The sequence below is a fragment of the Cryptomeria japonica genome, chromosome 10 (assembly GCF_030272615.1).
Source record: "Cryptomeria japonica chromosome 10, Sugi_1.0, whole genome shotgun sequence".
NCBI lineage: Eukaryota > Viridiplantae > Streptophyta > Pinopsida > Cupressales > Cupressaceae > Cryptomeria > Cryptomeria japonica.
The window spans coordinates 283,133,386-283,155,369 of NC_081414.1; the positions used below are offsets into that span (position 1 = coordinate 283,133,386).

The 21,984-nt window shown below is 36.7% G+C and overlaps 1 protein-coding gene across 5 annotated transcripts in view; it reads left to right on the forward strand.

The window, feature by feature from the left end:
• Nucleotides 1-472: 472 nt before the first annotated feature.
• LOC131053796 (probable mitochondrial import inner membrane translocase subunit TIM21) overlaps nt 473-21,984 on the forward strand; it is a 156,211-nt gene continuing 134,699 nt past the window's right edge. The window contains exons 1-3 of one of the 5 annotated variants that reach the window (XM_057988441.2): nt 473-879; nt 2,540-2,660; nt 5,294-5,381. In XM_057988441.2, coding sequence (XP_057844424.1) covers nt 2,629-2,660; nt 5,294-5,381 — 120 coding nt within the window. In that variant the 5' untranslated portion in view covers nt 473-879; nt 2,540-2,628. The remainder of the gene's footprint in view (nt 880-2,539; nt 2,661-5,293; nt 5,382-21,984) is intronic. The other 4 variants (XM_057988442.2, XM_057988443.2, XM_057988445.2 and 1 more) reach the window with 4 other exon arrangements.

Sequence of the window (21,984 nt, forward strand, 5' to 3'; positions counted from 1 at the left end):
AACAATCAAATATTTACCCTGAGAGCAGACAACCAAATTCATTACAATGTTTGTTTACAACCCAACCATGCAAAAAAAAACCTTCAAAATGGAATGTATTCTTCAAAATGGATGCATTATTGTATAACATTCACTCTCTTTATATAGAATTCTCCATGCCATGCCACAAAAATTGTAAATGCATATTGGAAGTTGCCTTTCACAACTGCACTTGCTAAATATTTTTGTTTTAATACTTGAAAAACATTCCTTATTCAAGCTCTTATCTTCATCTAAGTGTTTATTCTCGACATAGGTGACCTTCAATGTTATTCTTACTAAGCAAAACGTAATTGATATAAAACAACAATTTAGTTTTTCTTAAACAAATAAAAAAGTTGTGTCTAAGTAGAATTAGGCCTATCCACATAATTAAAATAAGATTTTATCCTCAACAATTAAAACCTTTTAAAATCTCTTCACACACTAAAACAATCATTTAGATCTCACTTGTTCTATATTTTTCCCTCCTTTTAAGATTTAGTAAATAAGTGATAGGTATTGTTATGTCTACAAAGCTGAGTGAAGCAAATGCCTTCAACTCACAACGTCAAACGTCCAAGAATTTGGAAAAAAAGCTTTAAACCCAAATGCTTCTGAAACCCTATTGCTTTTTGACATTTTGTCTAACCTATGGATTCACCTCACCGAACGGAAGATTATAAACGAAGAACAGAAGGGTGGTTGTTTTTCTGTACATAAAATTGATGGTACGATGATAAATTGATGCATTGCAGCAAGGATAATCGTAAGGGAGCGATCTGTATGTGTGAGTGAACAATATTAAACCCCATAGCAATTTGATCAATCACCTGCTTTGATCAATCACCAGCAAAGCAGGTTATGATTAAAAACTATTTCATTCTTCTTCTCTGTTCAAAAAAAATGTTCTGAGTTTATTTTACTAGTTTCTTAATTGTAATTTTAATTTTTTTTCGCAATGGATGCATTGAGACTTCCAAATGAATTAAGATTTCTTGACTTTGCAAATATTTTTGAAAACATCTTGAAAGAGCATTTTTTCGAAATACTGTGCTCAAAAGGTGCAATGGAGGCTAACAGAAAGTATTAAATGTTCACCGTGGCTGTGATATTTTTTCATGGTTTCTATATATACTGTGAATCATTTTTCTTCTGATAATTCAAGGGATATCCATATAAAGGCCCCAGATTAGTTCATAACAAAAGAGAACATGTGTATTTTAATGTATGCTCCATCAAAAAGGATGGAGAGAAATTTCTGAGACGAGGACTTGACCAAAAATGACCTCGTTCAGACCAATAGATCATTTCCAGCAGGACTTGATTTTGACTAGAAACTAATAAAGAATTACCAAGCACCTAAACCTTGAAATGGTTAAAAATATTACAGATATATTAAACTTTCGACAGCTAAAATTTAGTAGATTTTATGGAAACATGCACACTGAGGAGAAATCATATAGAAATGCAATGATAATTGTATTACATCGAAGAAATATTCACCATAGTGTGACAATCAAATCACTTATTGTGCATGTTTATGTAACTTTGTAGAAGATTTGGACATGGAAGAGTTGTTTCCCGTTTTGATAGACAATTAAAAACCTAACCTGCAGTTTGATATCAGAAAATTTATTAACAAGCATGTGGTTATTCTTGTTCTCAATTGACAATTGTTGAATTACTTTCAAAGTTTTTGGAAAAAACTTGTTGCTTAGTTGAATGGTTACAACACGGTTAAATATCATATTTTACTCACTTTTGGTTAAAGGCATTTTATACAGTATATGGAGCTGGTGGCTTGTTATATCTTGTGTGGTGGCAACATATGGCTTTCTGTCTAATCGCTTTTGCTTATTGATGGTTTTAACTTCGAATTATAGTTTTAGTGGCAATGTATGGTTATATGTCTAATTACTTGTGCATATTGTTTGAGTAAAGTGTAAATACAAAAATCATAGCCAATATACACAATTTGAAAAAAGATTGAATGAGCTGACGGGATTGCTGATTGATGCTTTTCTTGTGTAATCATTGAGTGTACCATACAATAGATGTTTTTTGAAAGTACAAAACCATTACGTTACAGATATAACCATGAAGGAAAAGTGATAATTCAAACTGGTCGACATCTTGTGGGTTGCAAACCTGAGTTAGGTAGAAAGAAATCAAAAGAAGTGGTAATTTTCATATGGGATTTCATGAAATTTAATATCTAGGAACTTTAATAGAGAGTAATAGATACTATAGAGTGTGACCGGATGCATAATTGTAGAAACTCTAGAGAAGAGGTCTGAAACAAAGGATGTGGTAGAGATAAGAAGAAATCATAGTAAGGGTATTGAGGAATTATTCTTGGAATTGAATTTCTTCTCATTGCTCAAATTACTTCTCAGTCTTCTGTTAGGAACGCATAAGATCGATTTTCCTAGTATGCATGTCGTTTGTTAATTTCTTAAGGTAATCTTTGAGGCTTGTGTTTTAACTGATACTTTATTTTAAATTTTTCATGGTTTAGGTACGCCAAAGCTCAAGTGACCTCTTCATGATATTTTATATCACTGTCACAAGTGATTTGGCTTTGACAAGGATGATCATTGCTTTTGCATGCAGAATTCATTATCTCAAATAAGTCTCAGGTAAACTTTCTTACCCATATTTTGATGGATGGAAAGAAAACCCAAGGGAAATATTTACAAAATCCTAAACCTTGCACAAGGATAGAAACTGGCAACAAAGAACATATGCCTGAAGAAACTTACAATAGACTATTTACGGGTGTTAATAATAAATTCTAGGGTTATCATGATAGTTGATATCACAGTCACAAGTGATTTTACAGTCACAAGTGATTTGGCTTTGATAAGTATGGTCAGTGCCTTTGCATGTGGAATTCGTTATCTAATATAAATCTCATGTAACCCTCCTTACCCATATTTTGATGAGTGGAAAGACCTGAGGAAAAAAATTACAAAATCCTAGCCCTTGTTCTAGGATAGAAACTGACAGCAAAGAAGAGATGCCTGAAGAAACTTACAATAGACCATTGGTGCAGGAGCACCTAAGTTGTCCTCAAGCCTCTATGAGGCAAATTATGAGTCTTTCATGTTTTGATAGGTAGTAAGGTCATGAATAAGGTATAATAAAGCATTTCTAATGGATTAATGTTAGGTTTGTGTGTTTAGAAGCTATTTGGTGTCATTAGTCCTAAATTGTCAACAAAGACCTATTTAGGTTGTCATAAGGAGTCCTAGATGTAAATAAGCCTTTCATGGCATTATTGTTGATGTAATGAGGGTGGTATTCATGTTTTAATCATTTTCAAGTCATTTGAAGCATCTATGCAAAGTTTGGAGTCACTATATATCAAAATGTAAAAGTTGTCCTAAAAGTTGTCAAAATTGTCAATTACACACAAAGAAAGTTGTATTAGTGCCTCCAACGGTCATAAGGAGTTTGAAATTCGGTTTGTATGGTTATGATGTTTGTTTTGGGTCTATAAAATCTTGTCAAACCTCGGTGGAGGGGTTGATGGTCATTGTATTGGGAAAAGAGATTAATAAACTTGGAGTATTCTGCATATTTACTGTTCTTTTCCAACGTGCAGACTGTTATACTGAGTTTTTTCATGCTTAAATCTATTCATTGATGTTGCAAATCTATTTCATGTCTTAGGGGAGTGAATCTACTGTCGTTTCCATTTGGTTTCATTCAATTTTATGCAGTATTGTTAAAGTTCTCTTGGTTTTTGTTAAAATTGTTACTACCCTATCTAGGGTAACCCGAGACAAAGAAAAATGCATTATGTTTCATTTCCACGTTGAATAAACCCTCCAATGGGTGGAAAACGCTTGTACATATGTATCTTTATGTTTCCTAATCACTGCAGGGCTCCATGTCAAGGAAAGTACGTACAAAATGGTGAAGAAAGCACTGTTTTCTGAGTCTCAGTCAGAATGGGACAGCAACGTGGAGGTTTGGAAGGGCTGAATGTAAAGCAAGGGTCTTGGAGGGCTATTGAGGGTTTAGAAGGGAGTGTGAGGGTGCCACAAATATGTGTCCAGGATTGAAAACCTTTTGACAAGCCAAAGTGTCAAGGTTTTGTTGACTGTCCTCAAACTTGTGTATGACTGTCACAACATGACAGTGGACTGAGTTTCCATATTTTGCAAGGCCATAGGGAAGTTTGTTGAAGAGTTGTAGGGATGTCCTCCAACACATCCACTATTGTTTCAAGTTCCAAGGATTATTAAATGCACCATAAGTGGTTGACTGTCCTACTGTTACTTAACTGCCACTGTGAACAGTGTTTCCACAGCAAGGTCCATGTTGTCTTCTAGGGAGGTTGGGAGGGTAAAGATTTGTGTTTCGTCTATGGGAGAGAGTCTCTTTAGTGTTCCCATTAAGATCCTTGGGTTGGTGTGTGCCTACTTGGCATTGGAAGTTGTGTCTATAAGCCATTAGGAGTCCTAATTGGAGAAGGACTTGAGGGAGTAAGATTTTGAGAGTTGGTGTGATTCAATGGTTGGAAGATCACAAGATGGATTTGGGCAAGATGAGTATGCCTAAGGTGATGTATGTCAGTGATTGGATGGGGGTTAAGGAGTAGGAGTGTGTCTTTGGGGTGTTGAAGCAACTTGAGAGGCTAGTAGTCTAGTGAGGGTTTGGATTTTGTTACCTATTGAATAGGTGAGTTGGGAGAAAGATATCCCTAATTGGTTGAGATTGTTGGATGTTTTGCATCAACCATGTATGGGCCTTGTTTATTCTTCTTTGAATCTGTAAAGAGCAATAATGAAATTTTTGTTGTGATCCAAGAAAGTAACTCAGGCAGAAGAGAATGAAGTATTATGATTCTTTTTGTTTCTTCTCTATTCAAAATTATTTTCATTTATGCTTATTAGAACATTTGCCATTTTAGAAAACATATTTTTCTTTTGCCATAGGCTATTCATTGCCATTTTTAGGTTGCTTTGTGCATGACATTTTGACTCATGAATGCTTCATAATTTATGCTATGAGGACAGAAGTGGATGAAATATTATAATTCTTTTGGTTTCTTCTACAGTCAACATTATTGTCACCTATACTTAAATATTCGCTATTGTATAATGTATATCTATTTGCCTTTTTAGAAAATATATTTTTCTTTTGTCATAGCTATCCATTGCCATTTTTAGATTGATTTGTGCACAACAATTTGGCTCATGAATGCTTCATAATTTCCTATTTGTTGAGTTAAAGATCTATACATTAATTCGTATTGATTCAGGCTCTTGCTGCGATTTTTCTTTTCATTGGATAAGCAATTTAAAGAGAGAAGAATGAAACGGCAAGTGTGGCGGTCAGCTTCTTCTCAGGTTTGTTATTTTGTGGCATCTGTTGACCTATTTTTTTATGATACATTACTATAAGAAGAATGGCTTAGTTGGATCATTTTTTGATAGTGTTTTGACTCTTAACTCACCATTATAAAACTATTATGATTTTAACAAAGTTATAATGCAATAAAGAACATTGCAGGCAATTCATCATATCACCCTCAAAGACTGAATGCCTAGATGTTTAGAATAAATCATTCTAGAGGTAGATAATCTCAATGTAATGGGATATTGAGATGGCCCTCCAAATAAATTATCTTGTTTCACCTTTTCTTTCAAAGGTTGCACTGCAGAAATTTCTTCTTATAGTATGGACATTCCACTATAACTACAAGTAATTGAATAGATAAATCTCTTGACCTGGCTTAATCTTTAAATATATTTCTTCTGTTTGACAAATTTGTTGTAGTCATACACTTTTAGGATTAGTTAGGAAGAATAAAGTGAATAAAGGGACAGCTTTCAATTTATACTTGCTGGGGTGGTATGCTGTTGAATACTGATTCAAGTCTGCTCAGCTCTGTTGTCAGCATATTTTGGCATTAGAAACTTCTCAGAATTATTTCTTGTAATCTATTTTATTCATAGCAAAATTGCTTGTTACCATGCTTTATATTTAGGGCCAAAATGGTTCACAGGCCACTGGTATTAGATCTCTAATCATCAATTGCAAAAGACCAAGGAAGAGGTTGCTTTGGTAAATAAATAGAGATAAAAGGCTTATACAGTTGTATTATGCAAACCATCTTATCATATTTCAGTGCAACTGATATTATCTTATTCTAAGGACTTTGGTAGATTGTGTTCAATACCTTATTGACCTAATCATTTTATCCTTATTCGTTGATGATTCTTCTCTCTCTTTATTTGTAATTCTTTTGTTCTATCATATTTTGTTTGTTCTTTATTCATTTCAACCTCAATTAACGACCATTTCAAAAAAAAAATTCATTCAATATATGTGACTCATGCACGATATTACCAAATTCATGATTGGAAATTCACTGTTGAGTACACTGAAAAGTTTTATTTAGGAAAAAATGACCATACAGTAGGAGATTTTGATGACCCCATATGTCTGACATGGGGGATGTTCCCTTGACATCTGTTTGGTTATATAAGCATAGGCAATGCAGATCCTTGTCTATTAATGTGTCTCTTTCAAGTCAAATCTACCAAAAGCAGCCCCTTAATTTGGGATATTCTTGCTGGGGGAGATGACATTATTCTTATAACTTTTAATAATTTGATCAACATGTAAAATTAGGAACTATCCTCTCAGATTTTAATAACTTGTATCATATAAGGTGCAAGCAGTAACTTGTCAGTCACTAATTTAACGATTACTGCTTGCTGTTAGTGGGATTAAATTCCACTAGGTTGAAAATAGTTTCTATAAACAGGTTTACAAAGTTACAGAGAAAGTGAATGAGAGATGATTACTAATTTTGAACCCATATTAATTTTCAATATTAAATGTAACTTCTCTTAGTTGTTTGATTGGTTGGTTTGTTTTTGCAAACAACTAACAGATACCATTGTCGAGACAAGGAATTTATCTATGCTTTTTATAGTCTGTTCTCTCTTCGGAGTGAATTGGACTACGTATATCATTTTCATGTTCCCGCTCCCCCTAGTTTTTGCTCACTTTGTAAAACTTATTTATGAAACCATGGTAATAGCTCTAGCCCATGATGAAATGTTTATACTTCCACATTTTGAGGTGTCCAGTGGTATGTAATACATATTTCACCATTAAATCCCAGATGCTTGTTGGAGCTGTTGTGCATTAAATTGCTAGAGAGGAGCTCCAAGGAATTGATTTGTTATGTGCATGGGCATGAACTGTTGTAGGCATAGTTTTGATTGTACTAACATGCTTTCGAGTAGGGATACATATCACATGCTGCTGTTTCCTTTTGCAAACAAATTGAATGTTGAAATACCATCATTACTTCATTTTTTTTGTTAACAAACCACGTTGCAGTGTGCTACATTGGTGACAACTTTTCCAAGCTTAAAATCTTTAATTTATTTATGATATGTATGCAATATTGTTTGGTGTGTATCTCATTGTTATCTGGGTTAACTTTGTTTTGAAAGGGATTTGAAAAGAGATTTTAATGATTAATGAAGAAATAGTTTCAAAATGTGGGCTAGTCTTTTTGGTAATTAGGTTTGTTAGCCTTAGTTCCAGCCTTACATATTGCACCTAGAATGCTTGCTGGATGGTCCAGAAATCATTGTGATTTGTTCAGAAACATTTTGAAGATTTGGGCTAGCCTCATCCATATCCAGGTTTGTTAGGCTTAGTACCAGCTTGCATTCTATACCTATAATACCTGCCACATGACAGTCTCATAGACAGGAAACAAACATCATGTTCAAGTAGTAGTTATTTAAGCCCAGGTGAGCTTACTTGATTTATGAAACTTTCTTCTATGACATGGTCTATTGCATGTGTTAGAATTGCCAAGAAAGCAAAAGAATCTAGGATCTTGGTGACAACAATGACCACAATAGCAACAACAAAAACACAACAGGAAAATGCAATATAACTGCTATTCCATTAATGAGGATGCAAAAGGGAATTACAATCAATCATTTTAGGCTGCAATGAATGCATGTATTACAATATACAGGCCTCTTTGATGCATGAGTCAAGACAACACTTGTTGAAGAGCTCGAGTTGCCTCAATCATTCCCAATTAGGAGGTGAATTAACTTAGTTAACTAAGATAGATTTGGCATTTGATTGTCACAAATTAAGGATTGGTGAGGTAGTGGTGGCACTTGATTACCTAAATCAAGGTGAACATGTCATTATTGCTTAACTAAGCAAATGAAACCTAATTAAGTAGAAACCTATCTAAGTATGCTTATTATAGGTGCTTAATATCCAATAGAGTAACTAAATACAAGAAATAAAATAATGCACCAACACCCTCAGCTTAGGCAGGTATGGATGAAAGGAAATTTGCAGCCATATTAAACTATTTTCACATAACACCATGAGAGAAAAACATGCAAGCAAATATTCATAATCCACAATGCAAAAGCATAGATAACATACCATCAAGATGACACTTGATATACCTTGGGAAAAACCTAGCCTTCAAAAACACTCACACTCTCTATGTATTATCTAATGAACAAGGATTAAAATGCACTTGCAAAGCCTCCATGCAAGTCTTTGGAAACATCAAGATTCCTAATTGCACTCCATGTGAACAAGCAAATGAGAATCTTATAACCATACATCTCAATCCATGCTTTCTCTCCTCACATATGCAACTACAAGAGATGCTTCATCTAACCTTTAGCCAAAAGTCAAAGGTTATAATAGCCAAACTCATCAACTAGTTATGCACTTTTTTTTATATAGAAATAAGCTTGCACAAAACCACCAAGTGGTATTACATAAACATGTGCCTAATATCACGAGTTTACAAAACCTTGTCCCCCTCATTTAGTTTTTGGCACTAAGTTTTCCCAATATTAAATATTTTGTCAATGTGAAACCTACATTAAATGTTTATTCAATGTTATATACAACGTCCAAAGTGGCCACAAGAATATCTAACCCAAGTGATGCATGCATCCTTACATTCCTCAGTGAATTAGAAATAATATTAATTGAATATTTTTAGCATTATCTAAGGTGAACAACACACCTTTTCCCAACAATGAAGGGGTGCCGACAAATGTGCAGCCATATTAGATATCCATATTTCCACCCTCCAAAATAAGAGGTGAAAACTACCCATATGAAAAGGAAAACTAACCCTCAAAGAAAGAGAATGTGCACTCAAATAGTTGCATACTAATTGTTATGGTTGGTCCCTTTGACAATACATCTTCCTTTCAAAAGAAAGAAGCCCGAGTTGCTAATTTGTTGAATCTCCACTTAAGTGGCAAGGTGAAGAAACCCATTCACGAGGGAGAAAGATTATAATAAACTCTTCTTGGCACTCACCTTCAATAAAGTGCTCTCCATTGAGCCTCCTATAAGACCAATGAATAATGAATACTATTCAATTTTTGTGCAATATCAACAATGATGCACATGATGCGTGCCACCGGTTGTACGTTTTCAATATACCTTTGGATAGTTCTAAGGGGATTGTTAGAATTCAGGGATAGTACTAAGGGGATCGTTTGGAAAGTTGAATGGTAATCTCATTATTGTCTCTATGTGACTCATCATGCAATTGTTGAGCACCTCCATCTTGTAACTGTTGAGGACCTCCCTCTTGTTGAAGGGTAGGTAGTGATTGAGATTTTTGCTCTGTTTCTTGTGTAGGGCTCAAGGGAGCGTACTCTATGATATCGATGGGAGTCCATAATAAACTCAACCACACATCTATGTGTTGTGAGGCTTCCTTGGATGATTCTATAGGTGTGGGTTCCAAAGGAGGTTCCATAGGTGTGTGATGCCAAGAGACAGTTATTTCTATAATTGCAACTTCTTCACCCCCTCGCAATCACCTTCCTCTGTGGGTTCTTCTTCTTCTTCCAAAGATGATTCAGTTTGTGTATTTTTCCTTTTTTTTTCTAGTCATGTTGATTTACTCTCTTTTCTTGCCATTACTTGTAAACCTAGGGATTTCCATTTGAAGATAGATGGGCAAGAAGGATCATACTCTCTATTTGGTTGAAATTTACTACTCACCAATTGTGGGTGTCCGTGTATACATTACATCTAGGAACAATGTAATTGCATGCTATGTCATGTAGAAAGCTTTGTGCTTTCAAGATAGAAACTCTTGTATTCTTGCTGTTAATAATTGTGCCCAATTATAAATTTCTCCGTTGCTCAACCCAACCATGTATTTAGTCATCTAGACAACAATGTGTGATGTAATGTCCCTGTCCTGAATTTTAATGGGAACAAGTTTACAATATAAACAACAATATTCGCTAAATAACATTAACACAATTTTCACTGAAATATATCAAAAATAGTAATGGATTAAACACCAGCAACACACACAACACTTTATTAATATCACCACAAGAAATGGAACGATTTTACATTTATTACAACAACAACACACCACAATAACAATAATGTTCACAATGACTCATTGAACCTTCATACAATGCTTTGATGCTCCAATGCACTCCTTGAATGAGAATACCCTTAAAGAACCAAAGGGTTTTTGTCCTCTAATTCCAACAATCAATGGATTTTTGTCCACTAATCATAGTCTCCAATGGGTTTTCGTCCACAATAGATCACTTGACACGAGTGCCCAATAAATACATAACATAACATTCCATGCCTTGATGGGAAAATATTCCTGGCCTTACATGCTACTACACACAAATCAGACTAGTTGCCCAAGGCCCAAATTCAACTTGCCATGCCATTATTTAGGTTAGCTTTTCAGTCTTGCAAATTTGCTCTCCAATCCACATACTACAACTGTTGTTTGTTGGCTCTTTCTCACCATTTCACATGCTACCATTGTTGTGCCAGCCCTTTCACGTTATCCTGACTGCCTTGGGACGTGTCAGCATGCACCCCCGATCCCTACCCTATGATTTTTGAGTACACGTTGGGCTGCAACCCTGACTCTCGACACCCGATCTGCATTGGGGACATGGCACGTCCTCCCTCCCTAAGATTGCTTGCTCTACGTAATGCAAGTTAGGTTGCTTGCGAATCTCAGGCCCTTCCCATGTGGCGTCTTTAGCTTGCAAGGTTTTCCATTTGATTAGAAACTACGTAATGCTCTTATTCCTCAAGGTTTTGACGTGGGTGTTCATCGCTTCTTCGAGGATTAGAATCAACTTTTATTTTTTGTCTAAGTGAGGCAGCTCCTTTGTGGGTGAGATGTGTTGACCGATGACCTATAAACAAGATACATAGAAAACATTATGAATCTTGTTGCCCTGTGGGAGCTCCGATTTGTAAGCTACTTCGCTATTTCACTTCCTAATTTTATATGGCCCATAGTAGTGGGGTTTGAGCTTTTCAACTTTTCTTCTCTTAATACAAATCTTCTTATATGTCTGCAACCTTGGGAAAACCAAGTTCTCCACCTCAAAGTTCCTTTCTGTCCTTTCCAATCTTCATAGGTCTTTTTCTGATTCTGTGCTTGCTGTAAGTTTTCTTTTAAAGCCCTCAATATCTCTTGATTGCGTTCCATCAGGCTATTTGCTGCTGGTACTTTGCTATCTGTGAGCAAGAGACTAGTAAAGGATAGTGCATCATAACCATATAGAGCCCTATAAGGTGTCATCCTGATGGACATTTGTGAAGTATGCTTGCACTCATGATCCTTGCCCTATGATTTTCGGGTACTTGTTGGGCTGCAACCTTGACCTTTGACCCCCGATCTGCAATGGGGACATGACATGTGAAGCTTATGTAATCCCCATTAACCTACTCGTAGTGAGATGTAGAATTTTTTTCCACTCATCACTTGTATTTTCCTTACTCTTGATGTTTGCTTGTTCTTGATTTGTGAGGTTTTCCTTACACAGTATTTGGATGGCTGCTTCCTTTTGACTTTGATTGACATGTGTTGTGGGCTTCAACTTTCAATACTAAGATTTTTGAACGTGGGACCCCAAATACTTGACAAAAATCACCATGAGCATATATGATATTTACTTCTAAATCAATATATTGTACAATAAAGTTTTGTGTGTCTCTATTATAGTTTGATAGCATGCTTATTATATAGGCTCAAAGTTCAAGGGATTGAGCTTAATTGGTTAAAGCATTGAGTTCTCAATGCAGGGACCCAAGTTTAAATCAAATGGGACATCTAATGTGGAATTCTAAGTTCTGACTCTAGGTCTTCCATTGTTGGTTTCTAATGTGGAGGTAGTTTCTAAATAGGTGGATTTCTATGTAGTGACTCTTGGTATTCCATAGGTGGTTTCTTGTGAGGTTGCTTGAAAGGATTTGATAGTTGTTGTCGGCATAAATTGCCTATTGTTATGTTTGATAATATTTGTTATCTGACAAGGTATTAATTAATTGTATTGAGTGGGTTGTCAGTCTCGGGTGGTTATGTGTCGGTTGGTTGACGGTTGTGTACCTCTCAGCAACCGTTGGGTCCTTTAAATATGTTGTGTACTGTCAAGGAAGGGGGATGGTATTGTTGGATCTAGTGTAATCCTTGGCCGACCATCTTTGGTCTCTTTTCTGTAATAATTGAATGTGCGAATAAAGATATATTTTTTGCCGTGTCTGGTATGCATTGTCATGTACATTATTATTTCCTGTATTTAATTTACCAGTTGTACCAACAAACATTTTCGCGCCGTTGCCTTAAAAGAAATCGGGTCAGCCTTGAGTGATTCATGTTCATAGATCCCATCAAAGGTGAGAAGAGGCCACAGGGTGGTCAAGACCAAGCGATTAGGTGATTTGACGACCCTCGGCTGAAGGGAGCACAAAGATGAGTTGAAGTTTGGAAGTACTCGGAGTGTTGGGATGTTGGAGGTGGACGTGTAGAGGATGCGCGCGTGTTTGAGAGTGCAAGGAAAGCACCAGAACAGTAGCGGTCGGAATAGTTCACTCAGGTCCGACACACCTGGAAGTACTCGAAGTGTTGGGGATGCTGAAGGTGGACATGTAGAGGACACCTGCGTGGCCAAGAGTGCAGGGAAAGCACCGGAACGTAGTGGTCGAAACAGTCCACCCAGGTTCGGCACACAAGGTGAATACACACGTACCTTTTGAGTGAAAATAATGTTGAACACTCAGGAGAAGCAGAAACTGCTGAAGTTTAGGGGAGACGGGTCGGAGGACCCGGTATGGCATTGCAAAACATGCATAACCATTTGGGAGGCAAATGGCCAAGATGACAGGGACTACTGGTTGAAGGCATTTCCCGCCACCCTTCGGGGGATCGCCATTGACTGGTACATAGACCTCGATGACCAGCACAAGACGAAATGGAGTGATTTGAAGAGGGTGTTTCAGGAGGAGTTCAAACTCTTGAGGGATGATAATGAGATCGTGGCCGAAATCTATAATACTAAGCAAGGGAGAAATGAGAGTATACGCGCTTACAACCGTAGGCTCAAAGAACCGTTGAACAAGATGGAAAACCAGCCAGCCGACGGGTTGAAGAAGAGGTGGTTCACGGAGGGATTGATACCCTCACTGCGCAAGAAGATGAAAGTAGTGCCTCCGTCCTCATACGTCGATGCGTACAATCGAGCGATGGACATCGAGAGTGAAAATAAAACCTCCTCCCGAGAGAAGAGGAAGATCGATGATGATGAGAGCACCGAAGGTAGCAGTGACGAAGAATCCAAAACCGTATGAGCCCTTCGACGGGATATGTTGAGAATGATGAAACAATTAAAGGCTGCGAAAGGAACCGACAATGAAGGTAATGAACTATGGTGTATTGAGTGCAAAAGGGAGGGGCACATGAAAGGTAATTGTCCTAGAAATATGTTTTGTGAAATTTGCAAGTGCTGGGGCATTCAATCAAGGAGTGCCCGTACAATTTGAAGATGAGAAGTACACAAGTACTCTTCACATAGGGAGAGTCCAGCCCATCGAAATCACATAATGTATCACCGAGTGGTTATGGAAATCAACGAGGGCGAAACCAAATATAGTACGACTCTAGAGGACGTCCTATCATACAGTGCCCGCAATGTAGTGAATGGGGACACTTTGCGAGAGACTGCCATAATAGGAAAGACAACATACAATTATTGTGCAAATGGTGTGGACCAGGGGACCATGAAGACACCAACTGCCCGAATCAGAAGGGTATTAATATGCTGGATGTGGAGGAACAAGAGGACAGAGTTTTGACAATCACAAGAGCACAAACAAAGAAGGCAATGTATTCAAACTATGGTATGGAAAAGGAACAAGCCGAAGTAGAACAAGTGTTCGCGAAGGAACAAGTAACTTCCAATGGAACTGCAAGTCTGTCATTGCGGGAGTTAGAGAAGAACATAGTCCAATAGGTGCTACAAACAACCATACCCATCAAGGTGGCAGACCTTCTTCAAACTATGCCACAATTGAGAATGGCAATTGCCAACATAGTCAGTGACGACATTGTCTTCCAGAAACAATGTAAGCCACACGAGGAGGAACTAACGGGAAAACCATCAACCGAAGGGAATGAGTCCAGTGATCCAATGTTGTTGACGGTGAGCATCCGGAGGAAGCCGACGGTCGTCGAGATGGAATTAATGGGGAAGAAGTTGACAAACACTATTGTTGATGGAGGTTCGGGAGTAAATGTACTGCCAGAAGACACATGGAAATGTCTGGGGAAGCCGAAGCTTTGGCTACCAACCTTCCACTTGGTAGGTGCCGACCAACACGACATCCAGCCGTTGGGAACATTGATGGCACAAAAAGTAATGATTGGGACACAACAATTTTCTTGGACTTTGTAGTTATTCGGTTATAGAAGAAGGCGTACGATGCACTCCTCGGGAGGGGATGGTTGGTTACTGCCAAGGCGAATCATAATTGGAAGTGAAACACACTCTCGATCGAGAGTGATGGGAGGAAGCACGTCATCGACTTGAGGAACCAGGTGATGAGTGAAAAACTGGCACCCTCGGACTCTGAGTCTGAGGGTGGAGAGTTAGGTATGGACGGAGGAAGGAAAGGCATGAAACCCAACGATGAAGGGGTGCTCAAACTAGAAGATTGTTTTGAAGATGAGATGAGTTCTCTTAATGGATTATTCCACTGGCAGATGGAGGATTATGAAGTTTTCCACCCCAACTATAACATGCTACAAATTGGCCAAATTGAGGAAGTACAAAGTCCGTCGTACGATATTCATCTGTGCACATCCGGCGTTGGTGTGTCTGGGCTGTACGAACAGTTACCAAGTGAGCCTGTATCGTATGACCAGAGGTCGCTGAGTGGGAATGGGGAAGTATCTAAGGTGTACGAAGAAGATTCACAGGGCGAGGATCTGAAATTGGATGTTGTAGATCCTGGTGGAGATGCCCCGAAGAAGTTAATACTATACGCTAAACGGTTCACATCAGTCGAAAGTAATTCAGCTGTACGGTTCAGAACAAACAAGAGCAAGTTGGCTCGTGAGAGTCCAGGTTGCATCGACATGATGAGGTTACCACACGAAGCTAAGAGCCCCAGCTACACCATACAAACTAGAGAAGCCGAGTGCTGGAGATCCATACGGTCAAGGGAGAGTTGGGGAAGCAGACTTGACAGTAGGACAAAATTGACAGAGGGAAGGAACATTCCCATCCAGCCATAGGAGAAGTTGAATCCGTACGGTGTAGGTGAAGAAGCAGAAATACCGTACACTGTACGACCAACAAGTATGGTCGACACACATGTGCAGAGCAAGGCAAGGAGTTTGTATGGCGTGCGACAGAGCACCATTTTGTACGGTGCACGATAGAGCACCATCCCGTACGACGTACCTGGTTCAATCAACCCGTACGACGTAGCTCATCCACCCATTTTGTACGACGTAGTCCATTCATTTGACTCGTACGACGTATGACATAAACTACATAGAGAAAAGGGTACGGTGTACGGTGAAACAGTACGACAAATATGGCACATGAGGCGTACGACATACATGGAACCCGTACGAACATCGTACATGAGGCATCGTACGGTATGCAAGGATGCAATCAGGGAGAGGTCGTTCGACCACGCTACAGGTACGACAACCAAAGGCGGATGTCGTACGACAACCAAGAGAAATATGTACGGACCACAGGAAGAATACCGTATGGTCAAGGAAGCAATATATCAAAAAATCGAAGGCATCAGCTTTGAGTTGGATGAAGGGAGTCTCAAGTCACACACCTATGCATTGTACAACCAAGAGAGAAGCACAAGTTTGTATGAAAGAACAAGTCTACACAAGGAGGATAATCCCATATGGAAGGAGAACAAGTCAGAAAACACAATTCCCTTACGGGAGAATGCACCTTGATTAGAATTTTGACTTCATTGGCCTTGTTCCTGACGTCTTAAAAATTGATTTGGCAAGTACACTACAAGTTGGGGTTGTCTAGTCGAAGTCGTTGTTTGTTGTTAGTCTTCCCGAATATTACTTGATGTTTCCTTGTTGTCTGGAAGACGACTTTTTCTTTTGGGGGGGATAATGTTGTCGGCATAAATTGCCTATTGCTATGTTTAATAATATTTGTTATCCGACAAGGTATTAATTAATTGTATTAAGTGGGTCGTTAGTCTCAGGTGGTTATGTGTTGGTTGGACCTCTCGGCAACCGTCGCGTCCTTTAAATATGTTGTGTATTGTCAAGGAAGGGGGATGGTATTGTCAGATCTAGTGTAATATTTGGCCGACCATCTTTGGTCTCTTCTCTGTAATAATTGAATGTGCGAATAAAGATATATATTCTGCCGTATCTAGTATGCATTGTCATGTACATTATTATTTCCTGTATTTAATTTTCCAGTTGTACCAGCAAACAATAGTAGTGTTGTGCTTGTGCTTGCAAGAGCTTGTATTAGTCTCATGTTGATGCTCGTATGAGCAGAATATTTGTAAACGATTAACAATATAAAAAATTAAGGCTCAAACTTTCCGAAATGAAAATAAGGGACCAGTATAACTTTGTTTACCTTATTGGACATTAGTGCAACTTTGAGCAAGTGATCTTCTGGATTATTTGCCCGCCATGATTGACACTCTGTAGCTATTAGACTCTCCTAGGTGAGAGAATCCAGTGTTGAAAAACTCGCGAAAAACTCTTTTGACTCACAAGTACTCTCGACTCAAAATGCTAGGCAAGTTACTTGCCTAAAAGCTCTCCAACAAGTTTTTGAAAAACTCGTGGCAATTTTTTCCTATAAAACTCTCGAGGAAATGCAAAAAATTGTGAGTTTTGTATTAAAAACTTGTTCAAATTCATATAATTTATTTTTTATTGTTTGCAGTTTAAAAAATGTGATTTTTGTTGGTGGCAAAGGTTTCAAAGGTTGCCTGTGAACCCCCACAAGGGGTGCTGCCACTTGACCCCGCTGGGGGTGTTGCCCCCAGACCCCCATGAGGGGCACTACCCCACTACCTCATTGGGTTTTCCACTCCCAAATCCTCATTAGATATTGGAATATGTCATAAAAAACTTGATTACAATGAGGGTGTGATAGGGAATTGAAATATAACTCTTAGACGTTATTGCACAACTTGCTAAAAATCTCTTTAGATGAGGCAACTTCTACATATGACATGGCTAGTGGAAGTGGCATTATAATTCATTTAGAGTTGAACTTGTTTTTTGGCCTATTATGTATTAAATTATAATTTAAAATATATATGTTAGAAAATGATAATATGCTCAACAAATTTAGTTGTGTTTTTGAAGAATATTTTTAGATATTTATGTAATAAAATGTTCGATAAAATTGCCAAGTTATAGCTGAGTTTTTCCTGACTATTTGCTGAGTCTTGAGTTTTTAAAAGTTTTGCCTGCTGAGTTATTGCCGAGTCCGAGTTTTTCTACTATGAGAGAATCTATAGTGTTGACTCCTTTTGTTTGCCATTCTTGCAACTTTTTCTTCCCTTTTGTAATTTTTGCAGACGATTCCTTGGTGTTCCACTACTCTCTTTTTCAAATGCTTTCTCTATAGTTGTTTTTAGGATTTTCAATATATACTGAAGAGCTACCTGTCAATTCACTGTTTGAAGCTATTTTCTTCCCCTTTCTTGCCATTATCAACACTGTTTCTGAACTTTGTAATTGTGGAATTTCTTAGATTTCAATTGCTTGGAAAAATATGTTGCTAACTCCTTAGAACAATGATTGATTTTAAATTTTCAAGCTTCAGACAAGTTATTCCAACTGATTTTTAAGTATCTCTCCTTATGTCATACTACTGAATCTAGAATTTTTGCCAAAAATTTGTCATATTTTGCAACAAAATTTTACTAACCTTTTATCAGCAGGTATGGTACTCTCATTGAATGTTGAAATCCTCAACCGTATGGTAGGGTTGTTTACCCCAGTGATGAAAAAATCGTTAAAAAATTGCCTTAATCACGATTTATCGCGAGTCAATAATGCAGACGATTTAATCATCATTTAAATCGCGGACGATTTTTTTCGAAAGATCGCGACTATCAGACGCAAAAAATCGCCATAAAATCGGGACTAAAATGTAAAAATCGTGATAACAGTGATGAGGTTTGGTGAAAAACGTGCGGTGAAATGATTGCGACGAGGGAAACAGTCAACCATTTATATGTTCATTATGCCATTTCTATCTGTTGCCCATCATTTTTCCGTTCTTAAACAAAAGTTTCTTCGATTTTATTGGCTTTCTCCCTCCAGCAATGAACAAAAATTTCGGCGAGGTCTTTACACTTCTTCAAAGGACTCAAGTAGTGGGCAGTTATTTTATTTTAAAAAACTTAAAGTTCCCCAAGTTCCATGTATATTCATTTAAACAATCTTTGAAAGATTCTCCCCTTATTTATTTAAAGGTATCAAAATAATTTTAAAAAAAAGTATCTTATCATGTAATATTTATTTATATTTTTTAAATGATATTTTGTTTTATTAAATTTTTATTTTTATTTTTATTCTAAATTATAATTGAAGTTAATTTATTTTTTAAAATTAATGTTATATATATATATATATATATATATATATATATTTATTTTACATTTTAAGAATATATTTTTATTTTTTACATTTTAAGTTGATTTATATATGATGGAAACCAGTAATATGTTATTATGTTCTATAAATTTAGTGTATGTGTCTTTTTTAAGAATATTTTAAAAAATTATATATTTTCAAATGTATGATAAATTTGCTGATTTACTGCTGATTTTTTCCCAATTTTTTGTCTAAGTCCTGATTTTTTAAAATTTTTGGGCCAAAAGATTTATTGCCGATTAAGAGTTTTTCATCTTTGGTTTACCGTCCTATTTGATAAAATGAATACTTGAAATAATGAACAAAATTAATTGTGCATACTAGATAAAGGAGTAAAAGTATATCTTTATTTGCATATGAATTTATTATAATAGATCTGAGATGGTCAGCCAAGGATCAAAATCTATCCAACTAGATCATGCTGCTCTCCTTGATGATACATAATCTATTTAATTATTTGATAGATGCCAAGTAGAACACAACCATCAATCAACTCTTACGACCACTCGAAGCTAACAAGCAATTAATACATAGTTGGATAAACCATATTATGAGAACATAACAATAAGCATTGGAGACCATCTACATTATCCCCCCCAAAAGAAAAAGTCATTCTTCCAGACAATAAGGAAAATAAGTAAGCATTAAGTAACATTATGGAAGATTTTTCAAACTAATGATGATATTGTAGATAAGGACTTTAGGCAAACTTGGAAGCATAGTTTACAAACTCAGACTTGGAGAGTACTTGGCAAATCAAATGAGTTTGGTGGGTGTCTAGGGCAATGTCCCTCATAGGGCTTGAGGATAGTTCTCTTGGTATGTTCCTTTTCATGATAAGGCCGGGGGTGAGAGGCTAAATCCCCACCACCAAGCCCAAATCAAGACTTTCAAAACCACACAGATCTTCATGGCACACATCATTTTTATGATTTTTTAAGAGGTAGAAAAAATGCTTATAATGCCATAAAATACAGTTTTTGGAATGTTTAATCAACATATGTCACTATGTGATAATGTTTATGATTAAATAACGAGGGAAACCCATTTGATTTCACACTGAAAGTTGAGAATTCTTGACCCCATATAGTACTGCTGGCACTTCAATAACATTTTGTTCATGAAAATATTGCCCATTTTCCAAGAATGTACTTTCTTCCCAATTTGACAACCTGTATGAAAAACTCCCTGTTTTTGCCAGTCATAGTTAGAGGAAGAACCAACTATAATTTCTTTAGTCAAATGCGAAAAACAAACCCAATTTTGTTTGAGGCAAAACCACATTCCAATATTTTGTATGACAAATGATGAAGGTACAAACCATACATCAAATAATGTTAGTTTAGGTTGTATAGTGAAGAATATTGATGTAATTTGTATGAATGAAAATGTTTTTTGAGTTTGAGGTGTATGGTGGAGCAAATATAAGGTGAGATGATTGTATGGTATAACATTCAATAGGTTGGGCTAGGAGCTGTATGGTGATCGTGTGAGGAAGGTAGGACAATGATAGATGAAGTTGAAACGTACGTCATGTAGGCAGGTAGGGGTCATACAATGTATGGGAGCGCCAATTATCAACAATTTTAAGTCGTAGGAATGCGGTATTTAGGTGATGGGGCCATATGGTAGGAACAAGGTTTGATTGTATGATGGAGAGGGTAATGAAATTTTCACTTGCCGCATAGAGGGTGATTTTGTGGTTGACAAAGGGAGTGGTATGACAGATTTACAAGAAAATCAGATTGTCTTACAATGCAAGCACACAACAATGTTGGAAGTGGTTTGTTATTTTTTTTCTAACTTGAACTTTTATTATTTTCATTTTTTTCATTATTATCACGTGGGGCCCAATTAGTCTTTTGTGCTTTGATTGCATATTTTTTTTGTCCAATATTTTTCCATTTGTCATAATTATGTTGTGAAGTTGATTTGACTTGACAAGAAGTATTTGCGTGTTCCAGATAAAATATTTTAACATTAGTACTTTGAGACATATCATCATTAATTTTGTGATCTTGGGTAAAGTTAGGTGTCTTTATTGGAATTGAAAGTGTTCTCTTTTGTGAACCTTGTATTGCATCCAGTGCACATGAAAATATCCAACTTTTTGCTGATCTCTATAGTTTCAATAGAATTACAATTTGACGGAATATCTTACAATCCTCCATTTGCTAGTGAAACTGGTTGTGAAAAGAATTTGTTTTCTCTTTTGAACACGATTGTAATTCTGAAATCCCTTCATCGTTTGGTTCCATAGATCTGATCATGCTTCTCGTCCATTCTTCTTCAAAGTTTGAATCTAACGAATAAGAGGAACTTGCTTCCTCATCGATTGCTTGGATTTTCAAATTGATTATAAACTTTTGACCCTTGTTCTCAATGGAGATTGTATCCTTTTTCCAATTGTGATGGACTTTGTGTGCTACTAGCAATCTCAACCCAAGAATGTATTGTATGTTTTCTTTCATAATGAAATGAGCATAAAATTCAACAAAAATGCTTGGGTTCTAATAATCACCTCTTGGCCCATTGAAACTCCAATTACCTTAATACCTTGTTGATGTGCACTCACAAGTTGAAAATTTGGGGGCCAAATGGTCGACTTGTCTAGACTTCTCCAAGTTTCTTTTAGAACTACATTACACCAAACCCACCATCAACAATTGTATTGGTGAGATTCCTTCCAAGGATCTTCATATTTTTCATTGTTGGTTTCTTTGTCATGTTAACTGTTAGTAACATTGGATCAATCACTCAATTGTCTGACAATGAAGGTTCAATTATTGGATCTTCATTCTTGCTAGATTCCAAATGGGTTGTAGCATACATCGTCTCATCTTACCCAATACAAAAATATTTTGAAGTTCAAGAATACTTTGTAATAAATCCACTAGTCTAACTTGTACAGTAGTTTGAAGTACTTGTCTTCTGATATTTGTATTGAATTGTAA